We start from the raw sequence: 15,522 nt of genomic DNA, 5'->3' as shown, positions 1-15,522 counted from the left end.
TTACTATAAAAATGTAGACTTGAGGCTTCCAGGGTCCATATTTCCTGCTATCTACAAGAGGAATGAAACTCCCTAAAAAGAATTATAAGTTAAAAGATGGAGTTAACATCATTTGGACACCTAGGGCAGAAGTAGACTAAAATCTTTTTAAAAAAAATTTTTTGAGAGAGAGGGAGAGAGAACGTGGCTGGGGGGATGGGCAGAGGGAGCGGGAGAGAGAGACTCCTAAGCAGGCTCCATGCCCAGCTGTGGAGTCCAATGTGGGGCTCGATCTCACAATCCTGAGATCGTGACCTGAGCCAAAATCAGGAGTCAGATGCTTACCCGACTGAGTCATGCAGGTGCCCCTAAAATCTATTTTTAATGGACCTATTTATGTGATACAATTTTAACTTTTTGCTTAAGCTACTTTAAGTTGGGTTTTTGTCATTTGCAATGGGAAGAGCTCTGAATAATAATTACTATTATTCCCATTTTACAGATGAGGAACCTAAGACCCAGAAATTTTTCCAAAGTTTCCCAGCTTATAAATGGCAGAACATTGGTATTTGGAGCAAACTCTGATACACTACCTATAAAATCCATCCACCTGTTCATTCATCTGTGCTCTATCCCATTCATTTATTTACTTGACTACTCTTCAGGGCTAAGACTCTGAAGGCAATAAGCCTTGTCTCACTTGCTAACTCCAGTTCTGAGGCCGAGTTTGAATCAGGGGTTGGCAAACTTTTTCTGTAAGGGGCCAGATAGTAAATATTTAGGGTTTTACTGGCTATACTGTCTCTATAGTGACTACTGATCTTTGCTGTTGTAGCCCCAAAGCAACCACAGACAATATATAAATGAACAGGCATGGCTGCCTTCCAATAAAACTTTATTTACAAAAACAGGTGGCAGGCTGGATCTCTCCCATGGGCCATAGTTTGCCAGTCCTTGGTCCGGATCAATATTTTTGGGAACATGAGCTGGGAGTGGGAGCATGTATGCCTTGCATTTGTCATTACCAATGAAGGAAAACAACAAGATTTTAATATTCAAACTCTTGTGTTTGAATCTGGCTTTGTGACCTTGGCCAAATGAGGGAAGAGATGAGAGTTTCTTCACCTGTAAAATAGAAATAATGTATATCCTGTGAGTAGTACATGTGCCTCACTGACAGTGGGAACTCAGTGAAGGTTAGGTCCAGCCCTGTTCTCATTTATCACCCACCTTGTATTGCCGGTATCAGGAGACTTCTCTTTATGGTATCCTGGATGCAGCGAGGACAGTTCAACCTAGCTTGCTGAGTTCAAGAGTCCAGCTTCTAAGAATGAGCTTTCATACAAATTATATAGATTAAGCTCTTGCAAACTCCAAATTTCTCTTTTTAATAGCTATACCCCAACTCTTATCTGCGCTGTTCCAAACCTAAAACCATTCTAGTACCCGGCAAAACAAAGGGCTCTCCACTCAACAAGCACTATTAGACCTAGAAGCAGTTCAGCCTCCTTTTATATCACTCAGGATGTCACCTGTTCCCCAGGTGGCTTTTCAACCTATTTCTTCCAAACAAATACTCCTCTCTAGGACAAAAGATTTTGTCCATGTGTGTTTGTGTGTCTGTGTGTCCATGACACGTGCACGAATCATGTGTGTCTGATATGCCCTTGTGTCCATATTGTGATTATAAGATTAAATGTCTGTGGTGTGTCCTTTGATGTATATGAGCGATTGGCTGTGTATGTGTGTGTGAGTAGGACATATGTAAGTGGGTGAGGGTGTCAGCACTTGTTTGTATGTGGGTGTGTATTCTGGTTGCTGTTCAGTCCATCGTTTGTGATCCCCAACCTTACAGGGCCTGCAGGGAGCATCTATTGCATAGGGAAAAGGAGATATGAGGCTTCCGGCTTGGGCTCTCAACCTCATGGGGCCTATAGAGGGCGTCTAGTGTATGCAGAAAGTGAAAATGTGTGGCTCCTGGCCTGTGAAGTGGGGGCTTTGGCCTGGGGAGGCTGGGCCGTCTTCTTCCAGAAAGGAGCTGGAAATGAGCAAGAAACCAAATGACTCAACCCCTGAAAGTCCCTGATCGTAGGAAGGGGTCTGCTTCACACCCCATCCTTTTCTAAACCTTCTGTCCATATCCAGAGGGTCCTGGCCCAGCCAGAGGGGCAGAGCTTGGCCCTTCACTCCAGGGTGTAGGTAGAACATTGCATAGGACTTCCAGAGGTGACAGGACATCAGGATGGGGAGAAGTCTTGAGCAATAATAGTACACCCCCCTTTCCTGCCTCCTGCCCTCTGAGCTTGAAATAACACCACTGCCAGGATTTTCTGAACATCCCCTCTCCATTTCCTGCAATTTGGGCTACTCCAGGCCCCAGGGTTCCTTGCTGGGAGAAGTGCAGGAAACAGGGGCCCCTGAATCCAAAATAGAAAGTGATTTATGTGGCTGGAGATGAAGAACTCTGGGGGGTCAGAGAGAAGGCAGAGGAGGCTACATGGAGGAGGGATCTCTGCAGAGCCTCGAGTATGGGTGAGGCAGGAGAGAGGACATTCCAGGTAGAATGAACAGTAAGCAAAGAGGCTCAGAGGAAGAACAGGGGTTTGGGATTAATCCCAATGTGGGTGAGGAAGGGGAAGGGCAAGTGGTGAGAGAGGCTATGTGTTTGTGGGTAATACCTGTGGTACTTGGGGCACTTCCTCCTGGTGATGCCATGCTTAGTGGTCAAAGTTAATGGAAAATCCTTGTGACCTTAATCAGGCAGGACCACTAGAGTCTAGTATCCCTTGAGTGTGAAGGGTTGAGTCTCTTTGCAGTTACAGAATGTCAACCAGGTGAAGTGCCAGTTGGAGGTAGAGGGAATGAGTCACAGGGGAAGTGTGGTGAACATAATTCTAAAATTCCTGCCCCTGGTGTGTATGCCCTGTATCTCCTTGATTTGAGATCACCTTAACCTCTTGACCTGTAAATATGATGGAATATCCTTATGGGATATTCCTAATATGGGATTAGGTTACGATAAATGACAAAATAGAGGGATTTTGCAGATGTGATTAAGGTCCCTAATCAGTTGACTTTGAGTTCATCAAAAGGGAGATGACCTTGGATGGGCCTGACCTAATCAGGTGAGCCCCTTAAAAAAGTGTTTAGAGATAAGAAATAAAGAGCAGCCTTAAAAAAAAAAGAAAACTTAAAAAGGGGGTGTTTTGGGGCACCTGGTGGCTCAGTTGGTTAAGCATCCGGCTCTTGATTTCAGCTCAAGTCATGATTTCAGGGTTGTTAGATAGAGCCCTGCAGCCGGGCTCCATGCTGGACCTGAAGCCTGCTTAGGATACTCTCTCTTCCTCTGTTTCCCTCCCCCCACCCCCCGCCAACTCATGTGCTCAATCTCTCTCTCTCTCTCTTAAAAAAAAAAGGGGGGGGGTGCCTGGCTGACTCAGGAGAGCATGTGACTCTTTTTTTAAAACATATTTTATTTATTATTTGACAGAACGAGAGCACAAGCGGGGAGCGGCAGGCAGAGGGAGAAGCAGACTCCCCGCAGAGCAGAGAAGCCCGATGCGGGACTCATTCCAGGACCCTGGGATCATGACCTGAGCCGAACGCAGACCCTTAACTGACTGAGCCGCGCACGCATCCCGAGCACGTGACTCTTGACCTTGGAGTCGTGAGTTCAAGCGCCATGTGTGGCGTAGAGTTTACTTTAAAGAAAAGAAAGAAAGGAGTAAAGAAAGAGAAGGCAGCAGCAGCAGATGCTCTCATGCTGGCTTTGAAGAAGCAAACCGCCATGTTGTAGAGAGGGCCACGTGGCAGGCAGCTATAGGAGCTCAGGGCCTCAGTCCTGCAAGCCTGACTGCCAACACCCGGTGAGTTTGAAAGCGGACGCTGACTCTGAGATGAAACTGCAGCCCTGGCGGAGGCCTAAGTTCAGCCTGGTGAGACCCTGAGCAGAGAGGACCCGGTCAACATGGACCTGGACCCTTGACCCACAGAAACTGTGAAATAATAAATTTGGATTTTTCGAAGCTCCTAAATGTGTGGTGATTTGTTATATAGCAATAGAAAACCAGTATGAGAAGGAAGTACCTAATAAATGCTAGTTAAGCCCCAGGGCTAGTTTCTTAACTCCAGACTATAGCTTCTAACCGTATTTTCCTCCTGGTTTTGAAATGGCCCTCTTTCTTTAACTGAAGACTTTTTCTATCATCCTCCTTTATTCCATCTTTTTTTTTTTTTTTAAGATTTTCGTTATTTATTTGAGAGAGAGCACATGCACATGCTTGGGGGGAGGGGCAGAGGGAGAGGGAGAAGCTGACTCCCTGCTGAGCCCAGGGTGAAGAGGGGGTGGCGCTTGGTCCCAGTACCCTGGGATCATGACCTGAGCCAAAGGTAGACGCTTAACCGACGGAGTCACCCAGGTGTCCCTATTCCGTTCTTGAAGATAGATTTTTGTGGTGGTATTATTACTACTCACCAAGATGCTGATTTACTTCTCCTCCTGGCAGTCGCTCCCTTAAAGTTAAGTATGATTGGGGGCACCTGGGTGGCTGAGTTGATTAAGCATCTGCCTTCGGCTCAGGTCATGATCCCAGGGGTCCTGGGATCAAGCCCTGAGTCAGGCTGCCTGCTCAGCAGGGAGTCTGCTTGACCCTTTCCCTCTGCCCATCCCCCTGCTCATGCTCTCTTGCACGCTCTCTCTCTTTATCAAAATAAGATCTTTTAAAAATAGGATTAGTATTATTTTTTAAAGATTTTATTTATTTTTTGACAGAGAGAGAGACAGCAAGAGAGGGAACACAAGCAGGGGGAGTGGGAGAGGGAGAAGCAGGCTTCCCGCTGAGCAGGGAGCCGGACATGGGGCTCGATCCCAGCACCCCGGGATCATGACCTGAGCGGATAGCAGACGCTTAACGACTGAGCCACCCAGGCGCCCCCAAAATAAAATCTTTTTAATAAAAGTTAAGCATGGTTGTATGACACACTTTGGCCAGTGAAATGCGTATGGAAATGGCATGTGTCGTTTATGGATAGAAGTGTTTAAACAAGAGATCCCCTGACTGTCTTTCCTGGCTGCAGTGATCATGGAAACATGTGTTGAGATGAAGGAGCTGCCAAAAGATCAAGGCAGCCTAGAACGTTGAGCCACCACATGGAAACCAGCTGTGCTAAGGACCCGCCTAGACCCATAGCAGGCTCGGTATACATGGGGAATAGAGTTTTGTTGTGTTAAGGTACTCAGATTGGTGTCATCTGTTATTGCAACATAACCTAGCCTATCCTGACCCATCAGGTGTGTTGTTGGTGGTAACCAGGTATTGTAGAGTAGAGATGAGATTATAACAAACTAGAAGAAGAATCGATGTTACCCTGAGATCTTGGATTTAGAATTGGATTTTGCTGTGGGCCAAATTGGTTGTGTGTGACTGTATCTGGAGATAGGGTCTTTAGGAAGGAATTTAGATTAAATGAAGTCAGAAAGGTAGGGCCCTAATCTGATAGGACTGTGGCCTTAGAAGAAGAGAAAGAGGGAGAGATCTCTTTCTCTCGGTCATGGGACATAGTGAGAAGGTGGTCATCTGCAAGACAGGTAGAGAGCTCTCGCCAGAAACTGACCATACTGGCACCTTGATCTTGAGCTTGTAAGACCTTGATCTTGAACTTGTAATCTACAGAATTATAAGAAAATAAATGCCTGTTTTTTAAGCCACCCAGACTATGGTATTTTATTTTGGCAGCCCAAGCTGACTAAGACAGATGTGGTAATTGCTAAAACTCTGAATAGTCTCTCTTTGAGGAGTAGTGAAGTTTTTTTGATTGTATAAGCAAAAGTGATATTATATTTGGTGATGCCTTTAAATTTTTTAGAAGCCTAGGGTTTGGGACAAAGGGTGTATTTTGATGTTGGATAGCCAGAGGGTAGACTGTGGAGGTATTTATCATTGTTTTCACTGCCTACAACCTTAACCCCTTTCTATATTTGAGGAATTTCCTATTAGTCTTAGTTACCAATAGTTATGTTCCATCATAAAATACCCAAAGGTCACATACTAATTCTCCCCCCTTTTGCTGTTAGGCCTTGGGCACATGACTTAGGTTTAACCCATCAGAAACACCTTCCAAGGATTGTGAATAGGAAGAGAGTAGTGATGCAAAGGAGCAGGATTAGTAGAGAATCTATTTTGATGTTGATAGGAGTGGTGGCAGAACTGATGTGTGTTTTCCAGGGGCACTGTAGTTGTGATTCCAGAGGTAAAACCTGGTGAGCTGATCACCTAACATTTGTGGGGCTTGGAGCAACAGTGCAAATGAAGGCCAACATACCATGTATCTAAATATTTAAAAGTTATGGGGCGCCTGGGTGGCTCAGCCGGTTAAGCGTCTGCCTTCGGCTCAGGTCATGATCTCGGGGTCCTGGGATCGAGCCCTGTGTTGGGCTCCCTTCCCCATGGGGAGTCTGCTTCTCCCTCTCTCTGTACCAACCCCCACCCCCCAGCCCCGCTCATGCTCTCTGTCTCCCTCTCAAATAAATAAATAAAATCTTTACCGACTGAGCCACCCAGGCATCCCAGTAAATAAAATCTTTTAAAAAAAACCAACTTTATTTTTATTTTTTTAAAAAGATTTTATTCATTTATTTGACAGAGAGAGAGACAGCGAGAGGGGGAACACAAGCAGGGGGAGCAGCAGAGGGAGAGGGAGAAGCAGGCTTCCTGCGGAGCGGGGAGCCCGATGCGGGACTCGATCCCAGGACCCTGGGACCATGACCCAAGCCAAAGGCAGACGCTTAACAACTGAGCCACCCAGGCACCCCCAAAAATAAATATTTTAAAGTTATAGATCAAGCTAACACATTGTCAAATAAAAATATCTCTCTCTTACTGTCTTGAAAAATATGCATTTAGAGCAATTCAAAGGCCAGGTTCAAATTTAGAATTTTTGGACTACTTGGAGTTCTATGATGGAATGAAGTGGTAAAGGGAGAGCCAAGCTCCAGGGCTCTACTTGTACCCCTTCTCTTCCCACCCCCTCCTCTTCTACCCTCAGTTCCATCATGAACCATGAAGGGCCTCATGTGCCTGGTGTAGGCAGTCTGGCCCCATACATACAAGATCCTTCACTGTTCCCTGGAAATAGCTACCTCTTGGCAACCCTCCAGATGCAGGGAGTGATGCAGACCATTCTAGGAAGGATGGCTCTGAGGAAGAGGCCTGCATGGACTCTGGAAGCTGCTTGGGGCCACTTGGGCAGAGAGTTCTCGAGTTTTCGGTTCCTGAAATGTGCTCTAGAAGGAGAAGCACAAGTTCCAGGTGGGCATGTCCCCTTAGCCCTGTGCCCAGAGATGTGACTGGAGGAGAGCCGGAGCAGAGCCCCCTGAAACATGGAATGCAGGCCAGGGGCTCCAGCTGTCTGGACATAAGCGTGCTATTGGCATTTGGCTTCCCTTCTGGGGATGCTGCCTGGGGGGGACATCTGGACTGTCCTGGATCTACTGCAAGATGTGGAAGAGGTTCCAGCTGCTCGGGCTCTCTTACTCCTCCATTTTCTACAATTTCCCAGGGTCTTTTTAACAAATTACTTTTCTGTTTAAATCAGCTAATGAGTTTTAGTGGCTTGCAAGTGAGAATCCTTATTAATACATTTGTCTATTTGCCTTTTCATGTGTGGAGGTGGGTAATGTAACCTTCATTAGAGGGTTTCATTCAGCTTCATGAGGCCCAAGACTGTATCTTGTCTTGTTCACTATTGTATCCCCGGCACCTAGAACAGTGCCTGGTAAGAATAAATGTTCTGGGTTCCAGTGATGTGGCATCACTTTAGACACAAGGATTTGCCAGGGTTAGGACCCTATATCATGGCAGCCCTGAGACTACTGGGGACCCTACACTAACAGATATTCTGACATTTAGGGCTGCCATGCCAAGAGGAGCCATTTACATAGACTACAGGGAAAACGGTGTCCCTGGAGTTATACAATGTTGATGTCTTGCCTGACAAGCATGGTGTTCCTGACAGTGGTAAGATTTCCTGAGAGGAATGGTAACCTGATAGTAATGGGGGCCTTGACATTAATGGGGGTCCTGTCAGCAATAGGGACATCATTAGGTATTAGGATGTCCTGTCAGTCAGTTTTTGTGAATTGATGAAGGGCTTTTATTTATTTATTTTTTTAAAGATTTTATTTATTTATTTGACAGAGAGAGACACAGCGAGAGAGGGAACACAAGCAGGGGGAGTGGGAGAGGGAGAAGCAGGCTTCCCGCGGAGCAGGGAACCCGATGTGGAGCTCAATCCCAGGACCCTGGGATCATGACCTGAGCCGAAGGCAGATGCTTAACTGACTGAGCCACACAGGCACCCCGAGGAAGGGCTTTTAAAATGTTGGGCCCCTGGTAGGAAGGGGTGGCTTCTTGGAGGAGATTTCTTGAAATAATGATCTGACAGGTATGAGATCACAAGGTGACTGAGGTTTTGATGGTGATGGTTCCAGATTTCCAGGGACTGTGACTCTGAGATCCAGAGCCCTGGGGGATCAGGTTGTCCTGGTAGGACAAGGTGGAAGCTGCTGGGGTTAAAGCCATCCCACTTTCACTGGGTTGGAGCCCAGGGCAGTTCATGTCTTCTGCCTCCCTACAGGACCCATGGAAGGCTAGAAGGTCCTAGGGATGGGAGAGGGGCAAAGAGGTCTGACTCCCTCATTTACTCTGATCCTTGGAGGTTTTCCCCTCGTTCTTGTTCTACTCCCCTGTCCTGCTTGATCCTAGGCCCTCAGGAGATGGACATGGCCCTCAGAAGCCGGTCCTTCAGGAGTCTTATCCCACCTCTGTGATCCCCAGATTCTCTGCTCTGTGGAGGTACCACCCACCCTCCCTGACTCTCAAGGCTGGCCCCACCCCTTCCAGAATCCTTGCCCACACGACCCCCTTGTCCTGCCCCTACTTTTCAGGATCCCAAGCCCTACCCCTCATTCCTCCTGTCCTTTTAACATCACCTGGTCCTGGCCTCTGATACTCCCCTGGGAATGGAGGTGAGGATGTGAGCATATCTGTGGCCTGATCTCCATCTCCACTGCTCCTCCTTGGGAATCCTGAGACTTGAATAGCCTTGGAGAGGGCGCCTGGGTGGCTCAGATGGTTAAGCGTCTGCCTTCGGCTCAGGTCATGATCCCAGGGTCCTGGGATCGAGTCCCGCATCGGGCTCTCTGCTCCTTGGGAGCCTGCTTCTCCCTCTGTCTCTCTCTCTCTGTCTCTCATGAATAAATAAATAAAAATCTTTAAAAAAAAAAAAATAGCCTTGGAGACCTGTGCCTATTTCCTCTCAGCAATGCCACTTACTAGTTTAGTGGACTTGGGAGCTCACCCTACCTCTCTGTGCCTCGATTTCCGCATCTATAAAATGGGACGAGTGACCTCCACCTCAGAGGGTTGTTAGAGGATGCAGTGCTATAATGCACATAAAGGACTCTGCTTGGAGCCTGGCACATGGTTAGCACCCCAGAGTTAGTGGCTTTTCCCTATTCCTTGAGAGCCACTTCCTCAGACCTGGTCCTGCTGGATTGTTTCCCATTTTTGTTTAGGAGATGGGTCAACTCACGAGGTGGTATGTGTGGTAACTTAGAGTACAGATTCTGGAGCCAAACTGCCCAGCTGGCATGCCCCCAGCTCTGCCACTTTACCGTCTGTCCAGCCTGGGCAAGTTACTTAATCTCTGCACCTCAGTTTCCTTAGCTGTAACGTACGAATGATACTAGTACTTAAAGCAGTGCCCAGCACTCGTGGTGAACTAGCTAGCGCCACACCGCTTGTCTTTCCATGGGGACAAGTCTCAGGAGCCACTGAGGAAGTCCTCTGCCCAGGAGGGCCGGCTTATTCTTACAGAGGGGGTCTTGAGGAAATTCCCCACTTGGGAGTCCTGCTCCGTCATGAGACTGTTATTTCCAAGATTTTTCTGGCTGTTTCTGAGTTTCCCGGAGGCCAGAGGAGGGGAGCGTGGGGGTGGGGGCTTACCGAGAAATCGAACACGAGCTGATGAAAATATGATCAAAACCGTATGGGGCTGGCTCTTACCAAACACTTACCCATGCAACAGAGGCAGTCCCAATGTCTTGAGAACTGGATGTGCTCCAGGTATGAGTTGGGCGGGGCATCGTGGGAAAGGGCCGTTTTCAGTTACATTTTTTGTTAATCAGATGAGTTCTGGGGCTTGTTTTGTGCCAACCCCAGAGCGGAGCAGGGTTGGCAATGGAGACGAACAGGTCCAATCCCTTTCTCTGAGAACTCTATCAGTAGACAGGACAGGGAGTTTGTTGTCCATCCTGTAGATGGGAGCCGGGAGCTCTCTGAGCAGCGATGTCAGGTCCCTTTAGGGAGAGGTTGGCTGCTGGGGCCTTAGGCCTTCAGGGTAGGGAGTTTTCACTCAGCTGTTGGCCTTAAACCGGTAGCAGGCGCTGTGTGCCCTAGACAGGGTGTCTTCTCAGAGGCGGGCAGCAAGGCCCCTGCATTCTGGTTGGGGAGCCATAAGTCCACACCGTCCCTTGGAGAAGGTGGCAGCCTCATCATTGTCAGGTAGGCAGGTCGGCCTCTGGCCTGCCAGAACTCAGGATAGCGACACACCCTTGTCAGTAAATCATAGTAAAACAGGGAGCAGGTGTGATTACATAAAGTCACAGTGCTGAGAATGTTTAAGTGGGTAGGGACAAGTCACAGATTGCTGGGCTAAGCCCTCATGTATGTGGCAGGGAGAGAAGAGGCTAGGACCCAGTGCCCAGGAGGGGTTGGTGGCTGGGGATGGGAAGGCACGGGCTGGAGAAGGGGTAGGGAGGGCTAAATGCCTGCTTTCTGTGGTACTCGGGTGTCCACCTCCTCAGACTTTCTTGAAATTCTTTATTCCCCAGGCCTCCAGGGTCTGGCCAGCGGCTGTTCGATCCAAGCCCCTTCACTAGCTCCTGAATTATTTTCTCTCTTCCTGAGTCTCAGTTCTTGCTTTGTCCCAGAGGGTGGTCCCTGAGGCCCCAAGAAGTAGGGACATTTCTGAAGGTGCATGACTTGGGGAGCCTGTGTGAATGCTGGGGGTTTAGCCTGAGACCCAAAGATTCATGAGTCAAATCTTTGGAGGGACTCTTAAAAATTAAGCACCTGTCCCCGTACACCTGACTGATGGGGAACTAAGGTTTTGGAGATGGGGAGTAAGGAAGAGACTTGCCTGGAGCGGCTCAGTGAAGTGCCGAAGCAGGGCTGAGGGCTGGGCACTGAGCTCAGGACTTGTTCCTGTAGCCCCCTCAGCGGTGTGGCAGGGAGGTAGCATCCAGGGCTTCTGTCATGGTAGCATCTTCCTCAGGGCTCCTGCCCTCGCTCCCCTACTCTGTCTGGGGTTTTCCCCCAAGAGTCCGAAGGGAGGTTTTCTGTCTTCCTCTGTGGCAGGCTGACTTCCACTTGGCTTCCCTGGGAACTGAGAAGGAGTTGAAGCAATGTACCCCTCACGCCTGTGTTTGTCCTCTGCCTGCTGGGGCACCCTGGGCACTGGATCCCTGAGACACCTGTCTGTAGCTGGGCCCCCGGGGGCTCCATGGTTGGCTGCCTTAATGGATGAATTAATGGATGGATGAGTAGATGGGTGGAGGAGCAGATGGATGGAGGGCAGTCTAATGGGTGCAGAGATGGCGAAATGGATGGGTGCACAGGGGCACGAGTCGGATGGCTCATTTCCTCCAGGCAGCAGGGCCACACTTCCCAGCTGTAACAGTTGTTCCTGCATCCCACCCACTCCTGGGGCTCTAGGAGATGGGATATCTGAGATTTTGAATACCTTACTTCTGGGAGCAGAGGGGAGAAGGAAGCTGCTATGCACTCAGCTCCGTGAGGAGGGGCTGGCATAACCCCCTCACCACTGCTCCCCTTCCCAGACTGCCCAGGCCTGGCTTTGTTATCAGATGAGGTATAGCTGGTAAATGATGACCCCCTCCCTTCCCAGGTAACAATGCTCAGTCCGCTGTCACAGCTGGCATCCAACCCCAGTGCCACAGTCTTGCAGCTCTCAGTGGGACAGGCCCTTAGAGGCCCAAGTGGGAGACCAGCAGCTTCCCCAGGGGACTTCCCAGGCGTGAGGAGTTCACTCCTTCCAGAGCAGCCCTGCGGTATGCTGCAAGAGTCACAGCGCTTTCATCTCCCGAAGGGGAGACTCCTTCTCTGTAACTCCCTGATCTTAGTGTTGCCTTGGCCCAGGTGCCCACAGGGGCTGCAGGGCTGGTGGTGGGGTTCCTCCATGCTAAATCTCCCTAGCTCCCTGGCCGCTCCTCCTTCCACCCTCTGGGCCCTCTTCCATTCTGCCTTCTGGCTCCCAGGTCTACCTGTCAGTATCTTTGACAAGTGTGGCCCCAGGATTGCTCAGATGGGGCTGGACCTGGCCCAGCCTGACTGAGTGAGAGAGGAAGGCTAGCCTGAAGGTCACATTCTGTGTGGACAGATGGGCCCTCACCACTGGCTACTGAGCCTTTCCTCACATATGTACTCATTTTCTATTTTTTTAAAAAATATTTTTATTTATTTATTTGACAGAGAGAGAACACAAGCAGGGGGGTGGGGGAGGGAGAAGCAGGCTTCCCGCCGAGCGGGGAACCCGATGCGGGGCTCAATCCCAGGACCCCGGGATCATGACCTGAGCCGAAGGCAGCCGCTTAACGACTGAGCCACCCAGGCGCCCCGCATCTTTGCATTTTTTAGTATCTTTTCCATGTCTCTGGTTGTATCTTCTCCTCATTCCTTTTATTTTTTTAAAGATTTTTTTTTTAAAGATTTTATTTATTTATTTGACAGAGAGAGACAAAGTGAGAGAGGGAACACAAGCAGGGGGAGTGGGAGAGGGAGAAGCCGGCCTCCCATGCAGCAGGGAGCCCAATGCGGGACTCGATCCCAGGACCCCGGGATCATGACCTGAGCCGAAGGCAGACGCCCAACGACTGAGCCACCCAGGTGCCCCTGTACTCATTTTCTAGACAAATATTTATTGAGTGACTACTTTGTGCCAGGCAGTGAGACCACCAGGGAGACAGTGGAAACCAAAATAGATGTGATCCCTCTTGAGGAAGGCTGACAAACTATCAGTTATAACTCAGTGTGATGAGAGCTGCAAGGGGAGAGGGGCAAGGGCCCTGGGAGTTTGGGAGGGAGGGAGGCTACTTAATCTAGCCTTGAGTCAGGGGAGGCTTCCTGGAGGAAGAGTCATCAAGACCCAGATGGGAAGGCAGGTGAGCTGGTGAGAGAGAAGAGTGTTCCAGACAGAGGGAATGGCGGGGGTGGATGGGTACTTTCCCCGCTCCTGGCAGTAGAGCTGGGTCTCTTCTTGCCCCCAGTCAGGAAAGCTGGTTCTTGACAACTCCCTTCCCCCTGGTGACACCTGATCCCTGAGACACCTGGATACCTTGCCTTGGAGAAGAAAGACTGGGAGGCATGAAAGAGTTTGGCTCAATCAGAGAACAGGCACAGGTTTGGTATTGCTGAACCGTGGAGAGTGAGAGGGCTATGAGGAGACCAGGTGGGGCTCCGATCATGGGAACTGGTCCTGAGAACACAGGGCGTTAAGTAGGGGTCCATGAGGAGGTTGCTCAGGTTGCAGAGGGAAAATGAGATCTGCCATTCCATCTCCCCATTTCCTATTCTGGTCCTTCCGGACAGACAACAAAGAGCAGACAGACAGATCCGTGGGTACCAGTCGGGCTTTATTGGAAGCATTGTGGTCTGGGTGTAGAGAAGAAGCTGCACTCCTGCTACGCCACACTCACCCCTGCTCACACTCACACTCACACTCACACTCCAGGCCCCGTCCCGGCTGGGTCAGGTCTGGTGCAGAGTCGCTGGAGGCCTGGTCCTCCCTTCTGATCCTTGGTTCCCCAGGGCTGCAGTGAGTCACATCCCTTCACTCAGACACAGGGCTCCCTCCAGGGCTGTCAGGGGCTAACTACTGTGGCGTTTGTTCTAGGGGAGGAAGGAGAGGCAGGGTCATGGGTTAGGGTCTGGGGCAGGGGCTCTGAGGGAGGAGGCAGGGCTGGGGAGGGCCGGGCTTGCCTTTGCAGAGTTCTTCAGCAGTCTCCGGATGATGCGGTCCACCCAGGGCTGGTCTGGAGGTGCGCAGAGCTGGTGACCCCTCAGTGTGGTGAACCTGGAGTCAGAGGTCAGAGGTCAGAGAGAATGTAGCCCTGGAACCCAGCCTCCTGGCAGGCTCTTGGTGTGAGGGGCAGAGGCTGGGGACCACATCTGGGAACCCGTTTCAGGGGCTTCCTTGAAGAGGCTGGGCTTGGCAAGGAGAAGGCAGATAGGAAGGTGGGGTATCACCGGTGGCTGATGGGGGAGATGAGGCTACACGAGGTCCTCCCACAACTCACACAACAGCAGGCACTCTACAGCCGTCCTTGATGAGGAGGTGGCGAAAGGCTCTGACGATGTTCCCTGGGATGGGGCGCTGGGTTACAGACAGGCAGCAGTCTTCAGCGTCGTTGGCACCACCCAGAGCTGGGGTGCGGGTGGGAGAAAGAAGGTAGGTGTCAGGACACCCTGAGGAGGGGAGGCCATGGCCCTGTGGCCCTAAGTGGGATGAAGGACAAGTGTGTGTGTGTGTTTGGGGAGGGGGGCGTTAAACCTGTTAGTCAGCCGGTATGTTTGCTAAATATATTGAAGTACTTCTAAGCTGTTTGGTAAACAGCCGCTGCCCTGGTCACCCCAACCTCTCCCCTAGGACCTCTCAACTGCTGCATAAATGAAGAGTTGATGCTGTTCACAGCATGGGGTTGGGGAGGAGAGCCGAGGAGTGAGGGGTAGGGTAGTAGGAGACTGGGGTTAGAGAAGTTATGAATTGTTAAATATTTGGACTATTAGCCCTGTCTCAGCATCTCCCTTTTTCCCCACTGTAAACAAATGCATACTGTTCTCTCCCGTCTGGGAAACTGAGGCAGCAGGAAAGAGAGGCTGCAGAGAGAAGGCTAGCCATCGGCCCCGGGACACCCCAAGAGACTGACAAACATTGAATTCGGGGGCCCAGTCATACCCACACTCACAGGGCTCAGGGAACTCTCGGGCTCACCCAGACATGCAGACCTAACCCTGTGTCCCTCACATCCAGCGCCAGGGAGTCTGAGATTTAGACGCCCCTCCCCCATGCCCACCGTAAGCCTTCCCTCAGCCTTACCCGGGGAGGTCTGGAGAATCAGCAGGCTGAGGGCCAGCACTGCAGCTGCTTGCGATGCCATGGAGGGCGGACAGAGGCAGACAGACCGTGAGACAGTGGGCGCGGGCCTGGGTCTCGGGAGGCTGAAACTCGCTGGCAGCGGGAGGGAGCGATGGGACGCGCACAGGCGGCCTTGCGGGCAGTGAGGGCTCAGGGAATGTGTGTGAAAGCCTGTGCGAAGCTGCAACTGCCTCTTATTTATGGCTCAGAACTTTCACTTTCCCTGCTCAGAAATTCCCCTCCGCTTCCATTCCGTGGAATCCCCTTTGTCCCCCTCTTTCTGACAGAACCTGACCCAGCCCCCCTTCTTCCTGCCTCAGTAGCTTCCCT

The 15,522-nt window shown here is 50.3% G+C and overlaps 1 protein-coding gene across 2 annotated transcripts in view; it reads right to left on the bottom strand.

Annotated features, from left to right (window-relative positions):
* The window catches only part of CCL19 (C-C motif chemokine ligand 19), a 20,017-nt gene extending 4,495 nt beyond the window's left edge, over positions 1-15,522 (bottom strand). Inside the window, exons 1-4 of one of the 2 annotated variants that reach the window (XM_035016414.1) lie at positions 15,154-15,495; positions 14,354-14,480; positions 14,037-14,130; positions 13,685-13,946 (exon numbers count right to left, since the gene is read on the bottom strand). In XM_035016414.1, the coding sequence (XP_034872305.1) occupies positions 13,926-13,946; positions 14,037-14,130; positions 14,354-14,480; positions 15,154-15,214 (303 nt within the window). In that variant the 5' untranslated portion in view covers positions 15,215-15,495 and the 3' untranslated portion in view covers positions 13,685-13,925. Of the gene's footprint in view, positions 1-13,684; positions 13,947-14,036; positions 14,131-14,353; positions 14,481-15,153 lie in introns of those variants that run through there. The other variant, XM_035016415.1, reaches the window with a different exon arrangement.

Source organism: Mirounga leonina, unplaced genomic scaffold (assembly GCF_011800145.1).
Source record: "Mirounga leonina isolate KUSES-001 unplaced genomic scaffold, KU_Mleo_1.0 Mir_170, whole genome shotgun sequence".
NCBI lineage: Eukaryota > Metazoa > Chordata > Mammalia > Carnivora > Phocidae > Mirounga > Mirounga leonina.
This window is presented reverse-complemented; position numbering and strand designations above follow the sequence as displayed.